This window comes from Salvelinus fontinalis, chromosome 4 (genome assembly GCF_029448725.1).
Source record: "Salvelinus fontinalis isolate EN_2023a chromosome 4, ASM2944872v1, whole genome shotgun sequence".
Classification (NCBI taxonomy): Eukaryota; Metazoa; Chordata; class Actinopteri; order Salmoniformes; family Salmonidae; genus Salvelinus; species Salvelinus fontinalis.
The window spans coordinates 42111751-42131020 of NC_074668.1; the positions used below are offsets into that span (position 1 = coordinate 42111751).

At 41.4% G+C, this 19270-nt stretch overlaps 2 protein-coding genes across 2 annotated transcripts; one reads left to right on the forward strand and one right to left on the reverse strand.

Moving 5' to 3' along the window:
• Window positions 1-867: 867 nt before the first annotated feature.
• Window positions 868-6078, reverse strand: gck (glucokinase (hexokinase 4)). The gene is given in 11 exon segments (XM_055920219.1): window positions 868-1941; window positions 2058-2291; window positions 2460-2615; window positions 3453-3636; window positions 3907-4006; window positions 4157-4252; window positions 4390-4509; window positions 4650-4804; window positions 5059-5221; window positions 5903-5937; window positions 5940-6078. Coding segments are annotated over 11 exon segments (1434 nt in total). The 5' UTR covers window positions 5983-6078; the 3' UTR covers window positions 868-1793.
• A 5351-nt stretch (window positions 6079-11429) lies between these two features.
• On the forward strand, window positions 11430-18311 carry LOC129853806 (synaptobrevin homolog YKT6-like). The gene is made up of 8 exons (XM_055920220.1): window positions 11430-11611; window positions 11907-12077; window positions 12303-12385; window positions 12474-12574; window positions 12740-12844; window positions 14010-14075; window positions 14262-14363; window positions 14574-18311. Exons 2-8 carry the CDS (start codon window positions 11974-11976, stop codon window positions 14607-14609), a joined length of 597 nt encoding a protein of 198 aa, XP_055776195.1. The 5' UTR covers window positions 11430-11611; window positions 11907-11973; the 3' UTR covers window positions 14610-18311.
• Window positions 18312-19270: the final 959 nt, after the last annotated feature.

Sequence of the window (19270 nt, forward strand, 5' to 3'; positions counted from 1 at the left end):
AGAGACGAGAAGGGAGAAAGAGACAGAGGGGGAGGTGGATTTGGACAAAATGGTCTGAGAGAGGAGCCAGTGGGATATGGCAAGAGAGGAAGTGAAGATACCATGTTACCCATGAGTATGGCCAGTGGTGAAAAAGTACCCAATTGTCATACTTGAGTAAAAGTAAAGATACCTTAATAGAAAATGACTCAAGTGAAAGTCAGCCAGTAAAATACTACTTGAGTAAAAGTTTTTAAGTGTTTGGTTTCAAATATACTTAGGTATCAAAAGTAAAAGTATAAATCATTTCAAATGACTTATATTAAGCAAACCAGACGGCATACATACCAGACGGCGCCCACTCCGACAAGGTTAATTGACCCACAGTCCCACAAGGTGACATGATATCATTGAAGTGACGTGCAAATGAGCGATAGAAAACCGATTGCTCAAATGTCACAATTTTTTTGTGCCGTGCCCAAGATGTTGCCCTGGGCGGCTGCCCATGTCGCCTATACCTAAATCTGCCACTGGCCAGGGGCACGCTCCAACACAGACATAATTTACAAATGAATCATGTGTTTAGTGAGTCCACCAGATCAGAGGTATCAGCCATGACCAGGGATGTTCTCTTGATAAGTTTGTGAATTAGACCATTTCTTGTCCTGCTAAGCATTCAAAATGTAATGAGTTCTTTTGGGTATCAGGGGAAAAAAAAATTTATGGAGTAAAAAGTACATAATTTTTATTAGGAATGTAGTGAAGTAAAAGTCAAAGTAGTCAAAATATATATAGTAAAGTAAAGTACAGATACCCTAAAAAAACGACTAAAGTAGTACTTTCAAGTATTTTTACTTAAGTATTTTACATATCTGAGTATGGCTGTAGTTTACAGTCCTATTCAGTTGCATTGGGTGTTTGCCTGGGAAACTTTGTGTGCCGTTGCTCACTTTACTGAACAGAAACAGAAACTTGACAGTTCTTTATGACAGGAGAGTATGTGGTCATGTACAGTAAAACCACTTCAGTTATTTGGCCCCTTCAATTTCAAATGATGATAAACACACAACAAAATATTTTTATGTTACGGCAACTTTACTTATAACCATAAAAAATTGTCACATGACAAAGCACATTATCATTCTTAGATATACATAATAGCAATTAAGACCTTTACGCTCATCACAGATACATAACGTTTATAAATACACTATCAAAGAAATATTTAATTTCCCACGAACAGTAAGTGAAAGACAATACATTTGAAATGGATAATCCCTTAGTTTTAAATTATATACGGAAACATCTCTGGATTAAACAGACAGCATCAAACAAACAACAATACTGATGTTATAAATCAATTCCAATCCTTTTCACGTGAACATTATATTACATTATTAATCAAGCTTAAAATACCTGCAATCAGTGGAAGCTTGAGGACGTGTTTAAACAAGGGTTCATTACTTTCTGAGACTCACCACTTATGCATTGTGGGACTGCAGGGAATTTTCAGAGGCTCATCAGTTCAAAAACACATCTGTATAATACTGTACACTGGGAAAAGTGCTGATTTAATCTGTCTCTGTGTTTCCCATGTTGTGTGAGCTGTGTGGTGGGGGTCTTTTTATGTACAGTGAGTTATCCACACCCATATTGCTTCTCTCACCAATGAGGAGTTACAGATTACTCTGTGAAAGCTTCAATAGGAGGCCAGAGGCGGATCACCCTAGATGAGGTATAATTTACTGTATGAGGTCAGAGTTCAGCCTGGTTCACCTGCATCGCCCCCTATAGGTAGGAGGCTGTTACGACTCTCACGGTGTCAGCATGCACGCTGCCATCTTACAGGCTACTGCCGAGATAAGTGCCGCCCCCCGGCCACTCCCTTCCTCTGATTGGATGAAGGTGATGTCACAGTGAGGCGTCAGCTCCCGCACAACTTTGTGGAACCTGTCCTGGAAACTGTGGAGGGAGATTAACATCAGAGTTAGAATAAAAAGCATGGCATTGTCGCTAGATATGACTAACATTATTTGTATATTATACTTGGTGACTCCTACTCCCTCCTCCCTCCTCACCAGGGGTGGAGTTTGTAGACGGAGCCATCGATGCCCACAGTGATCTTCAACACCGCCTGGCTGCGGCGTTCTCTCATACGGTTGATGACGCCGGCTAACCCCGCACCACACATGTGTGCTGCTCGCGTGGACACGCTCTCACAAGCTAGAAGCACTATGTCACAGTCCAGTTCCGACGGCAACACGCCCAGCGTAGACAGGATGTTGTAGATCTGCTTCCTGTCTCCAGAGTCACTGAGGAACACACAGGGAGAGAACACACACTTAGACTCAGTGAGGGAAGCTTTGACTGGCTCGGACAGAAGACAGTCACTGACACAAAGAGTTGGAACTGTGTCGATGGCATTGTAATAGTGTTGAGAGTTGTAATTCTAATGTCATTGCTGTGTCGTGACCCCTCACCTCTCTATCTGGGAGACGTAGCGCGTCTCAAAGCTGCCGCGAGTCTTCAGCAGGTCAGAGGCCTCTCCGTTAAACAGCAACTCCTCGTTCACCAGCTTCAACAATAACAGCCGCACCAGCTCTCCCATGTACTTCCCACTGATGAGCTTTTCATAGCTACAGACCGATGGCGAGGAAGGAAGAGAGAAAGGGGGGAGAAGGGAGAGTCGAGGGGAGCAGCGGGGCAGAGCAAGTGGATGAAGAGAGAAAAGGAGTTGTGCGTCACACAACACGTGAACCTACATCGCTGTCATCATCATTTCCCAGCTAGGCCGGGGAGAAACAAGAAAGTGAGAGATTGAAAAGCAGGAGAGCGATCTCTCGGTCTAGCTGTCGCTGTGGGGCGGAGAGAGGGGTAAAGTGCTAGGGTGAGTGAGGCTCAGCTCAGCGGTTGCCCGTGTGAAGGGCCTGTCAGAGTAGACGGTAAACAGCCATTAGCCTGGCTGACATTAGCTAGCGCTGGACAGGAGCTCATTAATCTGACCCTGATGTGTAGTGACTGGGCTGCCACTAGCCTCGACTTGGAAAACAAGAGGGTTACCTAGTGACCACACATAGGCTGCAGGTTAGTGTCAGGTGAGTGTTGTAGACAGGTGAGAGAGAGAGGTGAGAGAGAGAGGCACGTTTTCACCTGTGCTCATCCTCAGGCTGCATGTGCATTGTGTCACAGGAAAGTACAGGTCTTTCAGAAACTCTTGACTCTCACATACTTTGAGCTCTAAGAATGGACACATTTACACATGACTGGATACACACGCAACCAATACTGCACAAGAGAAACTAGGTACTACTTTCAAATTTCTGCAAATTCTTGGAAGGTAATCAATTACTTTAGCCACTTTATGCCAATTAAAGGTAGTTTTATCACTAGTGGAGATTGTAACACTCCCTAAACTTAGGAAGGCCTAATTAGGTTATTGTGCTGAGATTAACAGTGTGAGGCCCAATACTCACAGTTGTTGTCCAGGGTTGAGTGATGTCTCGTCCACCACCCTGTCGTACTCCAGTCTAAACTCCTCCAGCTCTCCGTTGGCTCCGAAGGCCCCCCACTCTGTGTTCACACACATCCTCCCCTCTTCCCCCTCCACCAGCTCCACTGTCCGCATCTCCTCCATGTAGCAAGCGTTACACCCAGTACCTGAGGACAGGACAATGCTCAAATTACATTTGATTTGTGTGTTGTATTACAGACAAATAGCAACATAGTAGGCTTTAAGGAGAGGTAGAGAGATGGTAGGTAACAGGAGATAAATGGCCGATCAATCAGTGTGTGTGTGTGTGTGTGTGTGTGTGTGTGTGTGTGTGTGTGTGTGTGTGTGTGTGTGTGTGTGTGTGTGTGTGTGTGTGTGTGTGTGTGTGTGTGTGTGTGTGTGTGTGTGTGTGTGTGTGTGTGCGTGTGCATCCTTACCCACAATCATTCCCACTTCGCAGCTGCGGTCCTCATAGTAACAGGATATCATGGTGGCAACTGTATCGTTCACCATGGCAACGACGTCCATCTCAAAGTCCTGAAGAGTAAAGGAACATTTCAGAACGGCTCTATTTGCATGAATCTAATACGCATGTTTTACAAATGTGTCATAGCACGTCTATCACAACATATCTATTATTCTATGTATCATAAACATGGAATCCTAATCCTGAAGTGAAAATCCTACCCCTCTCCTCTTGATGGCATCTCTCAGTAGTCCCACCACGTTGTTACCCTCTGCTCCAGACGCCTTGAACCCTTTGGTCCAGTTCAATAGGATGCCCTGGGAGGAACACAGAGGGTTAGGGTTGGTAGCAGGGCTCAGACACTAACTCAGATACTCAGATAGTCATTCGCATATCAAATCTCTAATCTGAAGTCTGTGCCCTGTGCAGATCTTGTTATTAGTCCATCTCCAACCTTGTCTATGTTCTCGTGTCGTACAGGAAAGGAGAAGGTGAAACCCAGAGGAAGCTTCTTGTGCTTGATGTGTTGTCTGTTCAGGAAGTCTGATATACACTCAGCAATGTAGTCAAAGAGCTGGGAAGAGAGGGGAAGGGGGGAAAAGGATGAAGGGAGAGAGAGGATGGTGAAGCATGATGATTTATGGGGGACACTGATTACACTAGTCAACACAGTGCAGTTCTGGATGAACACTTCTAAGTACACTGCACTCTCACCATCTCAGCCGTGCCTGTCATGGCGTCCTCAGGGATTGAGTACATCTGGTGTTTGGTCTCCACCTTCCATCCCCTCTCCTCATCCTCCCCCACCTTCACCAACATCACACGGAAGTTAGTCCCCCCCAGGTCCAGGGCCAGGAAATCACCCACCTCTGACACAGCGCAACACACAGAATGGTGTCATATAGGATCAAACACACACAGCAGGGGTTTCTGGAATAAGAATATTTTTCTATCTTATTTTTTAAAAAGCACTGCAAGTAAAATAAATCTTGTGCGAAATGTAATGTTCTTTCATGTGCCATCACTCTCATGAATTCCCATTTAGTACAAATAGCCTAGGTATCACGCATTTACATTGTTATTCCACAAGAAAGCATTATATAAATGAGGTTTATGCCTCTACCTGATCCTTCAGGGGTAGAACAGACGTAGGTGGGCAGCATTTTGACACTGGCCTCCTGGTGCGTCTCTACACGCAGTCCCCGGTCCATCTCCCTCATCATCCTCTTCATCACTTCCTTCAACTGCTCCTTCTTCAGCCTGAACTCCGACAGGATCTGCTCCACCTGGGGAGGAAGGGGCAAACAGGGTCACAGCAAGCCCCCACAAGTAACCATCATAGTATTCATTCATAGAATACCTTTACAATAGAATAACATTATTTCCCCAACGGAACGTCAGGTGTCCAAGGACACTTTACATCCGCACGCCATAAATAGAGTACAGAATTTAAAGCACAGCAAAGCAAAGTGTGAAAAATGACAGTAAGGGTAAGGATAACTTCAGCCCTCTCTCTCTCTCTCTCTCTCTCTATTTTTATTAGTCTAAAATGTCAGCTGCGGAAACAGAAGCGTAGAAAACCAATGGGGGAAAAAAGTAACAATTTGAAAGACATAGAAGTTGCGTCATGCCGTGTGCTCTGTGTTATGGTTGCTCTGAAATACATTTCACTGCCAAGATATACAGTTTCATCCAGGCATTTCACAAAGAGGACAAAGTAGTAAACTGAACGTCTGACCCAGCTTCTCACCCATAACTTCCTCTCAAACAACATGGAGCAGTATATGTGTTGAAGACTTGAGTCAATTCAGACAACAGTCATGCAGAGTAGAAAGTCAATTTATAACATTGTTAAAGGCAATAATGTCCAAATTATTTTTATAAAACCTAATCACCTCAAGTAAACCCAACCCAAATTAGATTATTCAGAAATTCGGACCTAAACTATTCAGAAATGTGTGTCTTACCATGAGGACTGTCTCTAGCACAGAGCTGAGGTACAAGGCATCTTCCCCATCTGGCCCATGAAGGAGCTGACGCACAGCATCTTGTCTAGCTCTCTAAATCACTCGCGTGTGTATCTAGGTGTGTGGTGAGTGTGTGTCTGGCATGAGTGTGTGTGTATGCAGAGTCAGTGAACTGTAAATGTAGTTGACTGAGGACCTCAGCTGTTTTTATGCTCTGGTAAAGGGGGCTGGCCGGGGGAAGATGGAGGCCCACACAAATGCCCACCCCCTAACCCTTCATCCCAGCCAAGGACATGTGGTCAGATGATATCTACAATTTCTGAGACAATATGACTGTAGTAATGCTGCAAAAAAAATGGCAAACCAATTCAATTTTTTTCCTGAATACAAAGTTTTATGTTGGGGCAAATCCAATAGAACACATTACTGAGTACCACTTTCCATATTTTCAAGTATAGTCATGTTATGGGTATGCTTGTAATCGTTAAGGACTGGGGAGTTTTTCAGGATAAAAAATAAACAGAATCGACCTAAGCACAGGCAAAATCCTAGAGAAAAATCAAGTTCAGTCTGCTTTTCACCAGACACTGGGAGATGAATTCACCTTTCAGCAGGACAATAACCTAAAACACAAGGACAAATCTACACTGGAGTTTTAACCAAGAAGATAGTGAATGTTCCTGCGTGGCCTAGTTACAGAGTTGACTTAAATCTGCTTGAAAATGGTTGTCTAGCAATTATCAACAACCAATTTGACAGAGCTTGAAGAATTTTTAAAAGAATAATGGGCAAATGTTGAACAATACAGGTTTGGAAAGCTCTTAGACTTACCCAAAAGGCTCACAGCTGTAATCACCAAAGGTGATTCTAACATGTATTGACTCAGGGGGCTGAATAGTTACAGTATCTAATCAAGATATTTTTCATACATTTTTTACAAATGTTCACATTTTTTGTCCACTTTGACGTTACAGAGTATTTTATGTAGATCTTTGACAAAAAAATACAGTTCAAACCATTTAAATCCCACTTCGCAACACAACAAAATGTGGAAAAAGTCAAGGGGTGTGAATATTTTCTGAAGGCACTGTACCTTGCAACACTATAGAATGTGAATCATTACCACAGGTCAATTTGAACAGCAAAGTATTGCAGTGAGAAAATCTTTCACATGCGTAATGACAAACCCAAAAGCAGGCAAAAAAAGAAACTTAATTAGACAGGTAAGGTTGATCTAAACTAAAACCTCTGAAAAGACATACAGCTAACTACTACTGTTGCTATTTAACAGAATTTCAAGTACCAGTAGCCTACATTAATGTCCACTCTGTATCCATTTGATGGCATGAATGACCTGACTTGGAAGGCTGTCTGCTTAGTAGAACAGGTAACATAGTCATTTGACCTTGGTCATTGACATAGAAATAGTTGAAATTCATAGATGACTGTGTTTGCTTAGAAAATGTGGCAAATGTGACCTATTTGTGACCTATCTCATTGGGTTCAACAGAAGCCTCTCACAAGAACATGATTTACAGTAGGTCTGTATATGTGTACCTACAGTGCTAAGATATCTTCACATAGGGAGGCACCGGCCTTCTAGCCATCGCCGATCCACTTTTCATTTTCCATTTGTTTTGTCTTTGTTTTACACACCTGGTTTCAATTCCCCAATTACATGTTCATTATTTAACCCTCTGTTTTCCCCATGGTTTTTGTGCGTGATTGTTTTATGTATGTTTGGCCCGTTATTGTGGGCTCGGTATTATGACATGTTATTGGAATATTTGAGTAAAGTTACTTGTGTTACTCATCTCTGCTGTCCTGCGCCTGACTCCTCTGCACCAGCTACACCCAGACCACTACAAGATCAGACACTGGTATAAAGAGTGTAATATTGCTGTATTCAAAGTCTTAGTCATTGTTTAACTAGCTCAATATTAGATGTCAAAGCATCTATATTTAGCGCACTGCAAAGTTGAATGGCCGATAAAATCAATAATGAAGCGTTGTAGGCAAAGGTCTCCTGTGCTTATCACCCAGAAAGGTTTAATTTTAGACATGACCAATGGTACTGTCAAAAACCACTCCAAAAATAGCTGTGGTGACCCTTTCCTGAGTGCCCTGATCTCCTGGTTTCAGAATACAAGCAACAGTAACTCTTACCAACAGGCTGACACACACTTTGTCAACTACAACTCACCTTATCAGGAGAATAATCATGGTATTTAATTCAAATTGCACTTTAATTTATCTAGCACTTACTAGGGAGAATCTCAAAGGCAAAAACTGAATTAGCCAAGTTAATTGGTAGCTCATGCATGTACAAAACTGCATGAACAAAGATCTTCAATGGAGGCTGGCACAAGTCCAGATTATATTTGACTCGGCCTGTTTCCACAATAACAAGAGATTGAGTTCATTCAAACATTCCATATTCTTTATTCTTTATCAGTATAAGCTTATGTAATAAATCATTGTAGTGTATTATGAATTCAAACATGAAGAATATGTTTTATTGTGTGTAAAGTTTGATTGAATGCAACAGTAACACCCCCCCACATGCACATGTGCAGCATAAATCAGAAAAGAGGTGAGGACCTTCATTCAACCTGCCTGTATAACCCTGGACAATGATGCTATAGGTGTTACTGTAACACACACACACACACACACACATGCATGCTGCTGTTTGACAAATCCATCCATGTTTGATTGGTGTCAGGTCCTTTTATGGATGGAACTTGAATGTGTGCCAAGTACATCTCCATAGCTGACTATGACGGCTGATTGAACCCAGTTAGAGCTCTCCTATGGGCTGTTTGCTGAGATGGCCTGATGGGCGAGGCTTCCATTCACCTGCCTCACTCCTCAGATAAGACCACATAAAACCACCCACGTTTTACTCATGACAACTGTCTACAGTCATTCAGCTAACACATCCACCTTCTTAAAAAACAAAAAATTGTGACAGTCATCTCTCAAAAGTAAAACAAAAATAGTACTACTTGCACAATGCCACATTTCGAATGTTAAATGCTGTAGGCAAGTCATCTAAATAGCCTGATAATTCATTTTTCATATTCACCTTATCTGATACCCTGTTTCATGCTTTCATGGACTTTGGCAGTGATTTATTTTTATGCTGCTATAACTCAGTTTGCTAGAAAGTAGGGTTTCCATTGCCCAGGAATGATGTGAGATTTCAGAGACTTTTTAAATAGAACAACTTAAAGCGGGCCTTCAGGGAATCTTCCATTAAATGGATAAGATTATCCCAATATTGTTTACCTTATCCATCGTAATGAGGATCCATATCATACATGTCTTGCCGGTCATGGGTGCTGTCTGCTGTGGAATAGTAAGCGTGTTGTCCAGTTGGGCTACGAGAGCAAGTTAAAAAGTAGCAGTTTGTCGTGAATCTTCATCTGTGAATACAGGCCTATTGAACATGTGTTTGAGAAGTGTCCAAATGATTTATGTCCAACCAGTTCCTCAGTGGCCAACATTGTCTGCTGTTAGGCTAGTTATTCTGTAAAATAATACACACTAAAGGCCTATATAAATAAACAAACACTATTTCAGTTAAAAGTGTTCACTCAAATGCCTGGAAAAGTCTGTATAGGATAGTCCTAAATTAAAGTTTTTTATTCATTTGTGCGCTTTTGCAGTTCATGATGCATCCACTGCGGCCATCAATAACAGAAGTGCACCGCTCAAAAGCAAACTATTCAACCTCAAGTCCTTCTCACCATGGTCCTCAGATCCAAAAATGTATATAATAATCTCCATCCAAGTAACCTCAATGTATATCCAAAAATAAATGTTGTATTGCTTTTCCGTTTGAGAAAACAATCTCACATACACCTCCAAAGCTCTTAGCCTACATCTCATTAACTAGGCTGCTATTTGTTCTCAATATCTATGGCAACCAAAACTGTCAGATTAAAGGGGGGAAAAAAAAACCTCATCCTGCCACAACCACCAACATATGCTCACAATAGCTTTCTTTCACTGTCTCCATGCCCAACGTTTTCAATTCGCTGCCCTGGGAGTCAATAATTTATCTGCACACTTCTAGTATGGAAAGCACTTAGCACTGAGTTAAGTGGCCAGGAGGAAATTGTTAAATTAAGCAAAATTACTTAGGAAAACAACGAATGAGAGTGGTGAGAAATCAGAAGTGGCAAGGCCTATACCCGATCTATAGGTCACTGTCTACTCATGACCTGTCCTAATAAGCCTAATAATAATAATTTGTGGGGGTTTTATACACTCCTTTACCTAATCATTTGTACAGTGAAGCTAAAACGTTTAATCTGGATGTATACTCCAGCATTTGGATTTGAGATCAGAGGATTTTTTTACTATCAGCCAAATCAAATCAAATTTTATTTGTCACATGCGCCAAATACAACAGCTGTAGACCTTAGAGTGAAATGCTTACTTACAGTAAAAGCCCTAACCAAAAATGCAGTTAAAAAAATTAAATAAAATACGAATAAGAAATAAAAGTAACAAATAATTAAAGAGCAGCAGTAAAATAACAATAGCGAGGCTATATACAGGGGTACCGGTACAGAGTCAATGTGCGTGGGCACAGGTTAGTCGAGGTAATTGAGGTAATATGTACATGTAGGTGGACTTATTAAAGTGACTATGCATAGATAATAACAGTGAGTAGCAGCAGTGACTGATGTGGTGTACTCCTCAATGCCATCGGAAGAATCCCGGAACATATTCCAGTCTGTGCTAGCAAAACAGTCCTGTAGCTTAACATCTGCTTCATCTGACCACTTTTTTATTGATCTAGTCACTGGTACTTCCTGCTTCATTTTTGCTTGTAAGCAGGAATCAGGAGGATAGAATTATGGTCAGATTTGTCAAGTGGAGGGCAAGGGAGAGCTTTGTACGCGTCTCTGTGTGTGGAGTAAAGGTGGTCTAGAGTTGCTTTCTCTCTGGTTGCACATTTAACATGCTGATAGAAATTTGGTAAGACGGATTTGAGTTTCCCTGTATTAAAGTCCCCGGCCACTAGGAGCGCCACCTCTGGATGAGCGTTTTCCTGTTTGCTTATGGCGGTATACAGCTCATTGAGTGCGGTCTTAGTGCCAGCATCGGTCTGTGGTGGTATGTAAACAGCTACGAAAAAATTTGATGAAAATTCTGTACATAGATAGTGTGGTCTACAGCTCATCATGAGATACTCTACCTCAGGCGAGCAAAACCTCGGGACTTCCTTAGATATCGTGCACCAGCTGTTGTTTACAAATATACATAGACTGCCACCCCTTGTCTACCAGAGGTTACTGTTCTATCATGGCGATACAGTGAAAAACCATTGTGTACCATGTATTTTTTTATTTATTAGAACCGCTCAGCAAATAGACGTAAAAAAATGCTGATAGTAAGCCTACACGCAACACAACATTTTCTGTATTTGGCCTATGCTTACTTTTTTCACACCTCAAGCACAAGCGTTCTGGAAGTAGGAACACTACACAGAATTGTAATGAAGCCATGTTGCATTCCGGAACAATTATCCTGTAGGACTTGCTTCGATCGTGACGTGGTTGGTGTGGCTCGAAAGAGAAGAAATAGTCATAATACTGATAACTTCCTACAGGTCGTTCACTAAGTTATCATGGAATAATTAAGTTGGTAATTTATTCTCAACAGTTAGCAAACCGTTTTGCGCAGTCTTCTCTGGTAAGTAAGTACGACAAGGGAACTTGAGCTAGCTCCATCGTTCTTGGCACTTAGTTTAGCTAACAACAATTGTGCTAACGTTAGCTAGCAAGCAGCACAGAAATATGGCGAGAACGGTTGCTACATGTCGATAAACGTTAGTCTATCGTGGTAGCGTTAGCTAGTTCATCAATCGTTTGGATTGTAGAGTATGTGTGTAGTAGACAGTAAGCTACCTTGCAACTTATGTATTGTGTGGCTGTACGGATGGTTTGGCTCATGTGATTTGAATTTGTGTCCCTTTCTTGACATGTAGGCATTGAGACCTCTAGGCTGCTGCGCTGGGACACGCCAGTCATAACCCTGGGTCTGTCTGCGTCATCATGAAGCTATACAGCCTAAGCGTCCTCCACAAAGGAGCGACTAAATCCAATCTCCTAAAATCCGCATATGACCTCTCCTCCTTCAGTTTCTTCCAGCGCTCCAGGTGGGTCTTCCTCTTGGCACATGGGCTGAGGTGCATCTCAATAGTCTTAAGGGGGTTCCTTACCTCCATCTTCACTGATTTGAACTTGTACATCAGGGCAGATGAAGAAGTTAACGCCCCTGTCATTAATAATAGCCTATCTTAAACCTGTCACGGGTTTAGACTTCATTAGAATTGACAAGAACACCAACAATGTTTTCACCATTGTTTGTTTGGTTTTGGCAGTGTCCAAGAGTTCATGACCTTCACCAGCGCCTTGATTGTGGAGCGTTCTGCACACGGCAGCCGAGCCTCAGTCAAAGAACAAGGTTAAGCCCTGATACATTGGGCTATAACATATGGGAGTTTATTTGTTATGTGAGGACACATATAATTTCTACCCTTTCCTCCCTCCAGAGTACCTGTGCCATGTGTATGTGAGGAATGACAGTCTGAGTGCAGTGGTGATAGCAGACAGCGAGTACCCACAAAGAGTCGCCTTCACACTACTAGACAAAGTGGGTACACTGCAGAGAGGTGCATTACCTCCTTAGCAACGAGTGAAGAATATTACTCTCTGTTCTGGGTCTTGTTCCTCTCAAGGTTTCTTCCCAAGTTATTGCTCCTCGCCAGGCCCTTTCGGCTTTCTTTTTTATGTAGTAGATTGATGTTTGATCATGTAGGTGCTAGAGGAGTTCTCCAGGCAAGTGGAAAGTATGGACTGGCCATCTGGAAACCCAGACACCATCAACTACAAAGCCCTGGACATCCACCTGGCCAAATACCAGGTACACATGGCATCCTGTCTCTGAAATAGACACATAAAATGCACTACCGTTCAAAAGTTTGTGGTCACTTAGAAATGTCCTTGAATTTTTTTTGTTCATTAAAATATCAAATTGATCAGAAATACAGTGTAGACATTGTTAATAGTACTCGCAAAACACCAGTCTCAACGTCAGCAGTGAAGAGGTGGTTCTGGCATGCTGGCCTTCTATACAGAGTTCCCCTGTCTGTTCTTTTGCCCATCTTAGTCTTTTTTTATTGGCCAGTCTGAGATATGGCTTTTTCTTTGCAACTCTGCCTAGAAGGTCAGCATCCCGGAGTCGCCTCTTCACTGTTGATGTTGAGACTGGTGTTTTGCCGGTAATATTTAATGAAGCTGCCAGTTGAGGACTTGTGAGGCGTCTGTTTCTCAAACTAGACACTCTAATGTACTTGTCCTCTTGCTCAGTTGTGCACCGGGGCCTCCCATTCCTCTTTCTATTCCAGTTAGAGACAGTTTGCGCTGTTCTGTGAAGGGAGTAGTACACAGCGTTATATGAGATCTTCAGTTTCTTGGCAATTTCTCTCATGGAATAGCCTTTATTTCTCAGAACAAGAATAGACTGACGAGTTTCAGGAGAAAGTTTTTTGTTTCTAGCCATTTTGAGCCTGTAATCGAACCCACAAATGCTGATTCTCCAGATACTCAACTAGTCTAAAGAAGGACAGTTTTACTACTTCTTTAATCAGAACAACAGTTTTCAGCTGTGCTAACATAATTGCCAAAGGGTTTTCTAATGATCAATTAGCCTTTTTAAAATGATCAACTTGGATTAACACAACGTGTCATTGGAACACAGGAGTGATGGTTGCTGATAATGGGCCTCTGTACGACTATGTAGATATTCATTTATTTATTTAATCAGCCGTTTCCAGCTACAATGGTAATTTACAACATTAGCAATGTCTACACTGTGTTACTGATCAATTTGATGTTATTTTAATTGACAAAATTGCTTTTCTTTCAAAACCAAGGAAATTTCTAAGTGACCCTAAACTTTTGAACGGTAGTGTACATTGCACATAGATTAATAAAATAACACTTGAATAACCAACCCTACTTTGAATCTTTCATGTTTCTTCTTAGATGATTGTGAAAGTTTGACAGAATTTGTGTTCTCTCCTCAGAACCCCAGAGAGGCAGATGCGATGACCAAAGTGCAGGCTGAGCTAGACGAGACAAAAATCATTTTGGTGAGACACTTTAGTCGACACTCGCGTACAACTCCAAAACATCTCACATAATATGAAACTTTAGATGAGTTTAGAAAAATGTTCTCTGTGTAGGAAGCTTGCACTACTGCATGTCTGACACTGTTAGTGCCTGTGGTTGGTAGGATGCTGTATATGAAGTGGACTGGGCTGTGATTGTCTCTGCAGCACAACACCATGGAGTCTCTGTTGGATAGAGGGGAGAAGCTGGATGACCTGGTGCAGAAGTCTGAACACCTGGGGAACCAGTCTAAAGCCTTTTATAAGACTGTGAGTAGTGACTGTGAACTGCGCTCTCCAGTTCAAATAATCACAGCATCTTAGATTAAACTTGGGTTACTTTTATCCCAACTTAATTTGCTACACTTTATCAAAACTCTTTTATTAAGACTAATTGCCATTACATATGTATCCTTCTCGGTGTCAAATTGATATTGTAATCGCTAACCAGTCACTTTGTCGGTGTTTTCTATCCAACAGGCACGGAAGCAGAACTCATGCTGTGAGGTCATGTGAGGTTGCTGGACTGTCCTCTTGGATATGTCTCTTTGCCTTTCTGCTCATTCTACAACTTCCATCGTGCCTCCAGGAGACAGAATGGCCTCCACTCAGTCTCTGGGAGGGCGCAGGGGAGGGGGGACGTGGGATCTCTGCAATCTCTTTACATGCTTACTGGGGAAGAGGAGAGGGGGTGGGGCTGCAGGACTGGTGGGGTTTCATCAGGAAAATATCATACTTATTGGCTTTGTTGTAACAGTTCAAAATGTGTTTACAGGAGGTTCATAGCCAGCCAGGATGTGTTTTGTTGTTCAAAATGTCTTAAACTGTTTCCTGAGTTAAGACTGTATCAGAGTCTTAATCTGAGTTTGAGCTCAGCTTTCTGGGAGTTTTGATCTAATGCTTGGCGTTAAAGAAACCCTGACAATCTCCCTCGGTACTCAATGCAGTAACTCACAGGATCTGCTGGTGATCTCGTTAAGGTCTGGTAGTGACATTTTTATTTCCCTCTGCCCAGTAAATGACACTGTTTCCTCACATTTGTAGTTCAGGTATGTTCAACTCTGTATGTAAAGGGCCTCTATGTAGCCCAGAGTAATACCATTGTGTTTGATGTAATGTGAGCAAAGTGTCTGTCTGTAACTGGGCCTGAGACAACAGAACTCCATGATCAAATCCTCTTGAGTTTGTTTTCAAAGCTCATTTCTACAGGACAATAATTGGATTAGTTCACATATAGTTGTGTTTTGATTATGTAACCTAATCAAAACAACAATATGTAACCTATTGTTGTTTTGTTGTTCTCTATGAAGATGTGAAAACTTTGAAACATTCCCAGGTTTTTCAAATTCACAAATTGATTGGTATTATAGCACAAGCGGATTAACTTAGGTTGAACTAAAATGGGGTGGCCTGTACTTATAGAGCATTGTGTAGTGATGTCTACAGATTCTCATTGATACACAAAGCCTTTATAAAATATGGGTTAGTTTGAAGTCCCCCTACGTATGTGTTTGGAAAGTGTCCTATTGGAGGGGCTCTCTGACTTTGTAATCCTTCTAAAGCTGTTGTGTTTCTAGTCTGGACAAAGTCTCTTTAAAACATGGCACACAATGAATCAGCCACGACCCACCCACCAATGGGTTCTGCTCCACCATTAGGTGTTCTACTGCAGCCTGATGTCTGCAGCTCTGCCCCCTGTTGGCAGTGTAAACATACTACATATGGATTCGATTTAAACTAACTGAATGATCATGACAACACATATTGTGTAGTTAACTTCACTTTTGCAACAAGGAAATTACTACCTGAGGTTATTTTGTGGTGAACAATGCTTGTCATGTTGCCGGTAGAAATGTAATGTATAGAACAGATCCCTTTTCAGCATAACACTGAATCGTGTGCTTTTTACAAACATTTCTATCAATGTATTCTATTTCATTTAACAGGCTCAGCTTTGTGTGCACAACACTCACAGGTCACTCCTTTTGTTGTGATCAGTATTATAACATACCCATTTGATTTATTTTTTTAATAGCAGAAATGCCTTCAGGTTTTCATTGTTTCCAGACCCCAGCGGATGAGTTGAACAAGTGAGATGAAGAGGCCTTTGATATTTTAGATGTAGTATATCTTGCTGCTTTATTTTGTGTGTATGACCTGGTTGTGTGTGCAAAGACATTAGTCAGACTTGAACTGCTCATATTGCTCTATGTCACAACTTCTGTGCAATAGTAGGCTGACTATATTCTCCATATAATGTTTTATCTTGCAACCTGTTTCTCATTTGAGTAGGGCAAACAGTTAGTTTGACCCCAGTGTTTCCAATGAAAGATACTTCTATGACCCATGTGCATGCTTATGATGTCCAACTCTCCAAATGATACCGCGTTCATGTGCTAGTCTGAACTCCAAAATGTCCGACATGCTAACTTGGTGAACGTGGCACATGTATAAATTAGCAAATCGGAAACTTCAGAGTTTCGATTTGCACGTAAATTAGGCATAAACTATGGGTGAAAAAAAAACATTTGCCTTATAGAGTACCGCAGTATGAGTCATAATACCCATAAAACCTAGCTGTCAAATAAGGCAATGTTTTTTCCCATAGGGGATTTTAGAAACACAATATTAGCCTGTGTTTAGTGTAGGCTTACCCTGGCGTAGCGTCTTAAGAACCGTGTAAATCTCTTGGGCAAGGTGACATAAATACATTCGCCTGTACCCCTCAAAAATGAAATGCTAATGTAAAGAACTACAAATGCCAGACAATTCTTCTACAAGTCTCCTACTAGCTGCATAGATTGAAATGTTAATAGATTAATCATAGGCAGTTTGTAGACTTTCATACATGCTGCAGAAGACACCACAGATCTTTTGGAAAATTGGTCTTGGTTGGTCCAGTTCTTATCTTGGCGAAACAGTCATGGCCTGCAGCACAATCCTACTTTAATTTCCTCAAACGTTTTTGTTAAACCTGCTTTTCGGTTTTAACCAATGATTTATATAGGCTACATTAGATGACTGACGGATCGCTGTTTTGACGCCACCGTGCCTCCCATCTTGGCATTCCCCCACTATTGTAAAAAATATTTTTTAAGCTATAGAATGTCTACATTTGTTTTTGCCACCTTTATTCTATTACAGACACCTTAAATGCAGGGATCGACAACTCCAGTCTGCAGGGGCCGAGTGGTGTGTCACTTTTCCCCCAGCCTTAGAAAACACACTGATTGATTAGTTAATTATTGGAGCCAGGAGTGTAACTACTGAGGACTGGAGTTGCCCATCCCTGCCTTAATGCATACTTTAAAATTATACTGAACAAAAATATAAAACACAACATGTAAAGTGTTGGTCCCATGTTTCATCAGCTGAAATAAAAGATCCCAGACAGTTTCCATATGCACAAAAAGCTAATTTCTATAAAATGTTGTGCACAAACTTGTTTACATCCCTGTTAGTGGGCATTTCTCCTTAGCCAAGATAATCAATCTACCTGACAAGTGTGGTATATCAAGAAGCTGATTAAACAGCACAATCATTACACAGGTGCACCTTGTGCTGTGGACAAGAAAAGGCCACTAAAATGTGCTGTTTTGTCACAACAATGCCACAGATGTCTCAGGTTTTGAGGGAGCGTGCAAATTGGCATGCTGACTGCAGGAATGTCCACCAGAGCTGTTGCCAGATAATTGATTGTTAATTTCCTTAAGCCACCTCCGTCATTTTAGAGAATTTGGCAGTACATCTAACCGGCCTCACAACCGCGGACCACGTATAACTACTCCACATCCGGCTTCTTCACCTGCAGGATCGTCTAAGACCGGACAGCTGATAAAACTGAGGAGTATTTATGTCTGTAATAAAGCCCTTTTTTGGGAAAAAAGAATTCTGATTGGCTGTGCCTGGCTCCCCAGTTGGAAGGCCTATGTCCTCCCAGGCCCACTCATGGCTGCACCCCTGCCCAGTCATATGAAATCCATTGATTATGGCCTAATGAATTTATTTCAATTGACTGATTTCCTTCTATGAACTGTAACTCGGTAAAATCTTTGAAATTGTTGCTTTTATGTTTTTGTTCAGTATATATTATGAACTAAACATCACATATGTAAAAACATTTTTCTTGAAGTAGAATTGTTTTGAAAGTATTGAAAGTATTAGTGTTACTGTCCCCACGACAACAATATTTAAATAAATGCAATTTTGTCTTTGAAACATTTCATTTAAATACTCTACAATTCCATTAATTCCTAAGGAGGACTACTTCTTCTGAGGAGTGCCAATATGGCAGGTCATGTCTAGACGGGATACAGGTTTTCTCAAATTGACATAAAATTATTTATTTTTTTACATTTTAGCTAACCCTAACCCTTCTCCAAACCTTATCCTATTTATCATAATCTGCTATGTTAATTCTACTAACCTGCTGCGTAAATTCTCCTAAACCTGCCATGAAAAGTAAAATTTGACAATAGCTGTATCCCTTCTAGACAAAAAACATATGGCAGGTAAGGGTCAGTGGAGTTATAGTAAGCATATTTTCGAGTTGGATCAGAGTGGTGTAAGTCGAAGATAAGTATATGAAATGCACCAACAAGAAGATGTTACTGAACGCCTTTTTCCGGTAACTTTTGTGTGTGTGTACTGGGATTGTGTTTGTGTGTCCTATATGCTTTCTCAATCAGTGTGTTTGTCTTTCAGATGGCTGTTCCAATGCACACATGGGTCTTCTCTACAGATCAAAGCAATGGTGAGTGTGTCCCAGTCTCCATCACACACACAGCCACGGCCGGCCCGCTCATTTGGCAGGATTAGGTGGCAGATTGACGAGGGCGGCATTTTCTGAGCTAAACTGACCAAAACGCACCTCCAACAACACATGAAAACTCTTTGTTGTCAAAGGCAGAGGCGCAAAATATTTTGCTTGTCCATTCCCAAATGCGCCTGTAAAAAAAATGTATTAAACATAAATCATGTAGGAGATCTAGGATATGGTAGAAAGAGTATGTGGCCTTTTCTGTAGCCTACAGGCTAGAGATGAAATGTATGACAATGTAATGAGGGAGACTTTTTACATCATGCAGTTTTCTCCGATCAAATAGCCTAACCTAAATGGCGCCCAATCAATTAAAAAAATGCGCTGTCATGTTAACAAACAACATATCCTAAAAACA

What these genes read in the sequence shown, in the direction of transcription:
- LOC129853806 (XM_055920220.1), top strand. Translation starts at nt 11,974, where the DNA reads ATGAAGCTATACAGCCTAAGCGTCCTCCACAAAGGAGCGACTAAATCC. An exon ending in TCCACCTGGCCAAATACCAG is followed by an intron (nt 12,845 to 14,009) that starts GTACACATGGCA and finishes TTCTCTCCTCAG; the next exon opens with AACCCCAGAGAGGCAGATGC. An exon ending in ACGAGACAAAAATCATTTTG is followed by an intron (nt 14,076 to 14,261) that starts GTGAGACACTTT and finishes TTGTCTCTGCAG; the next exon opens with CACAACACCATGGAGTCTCT.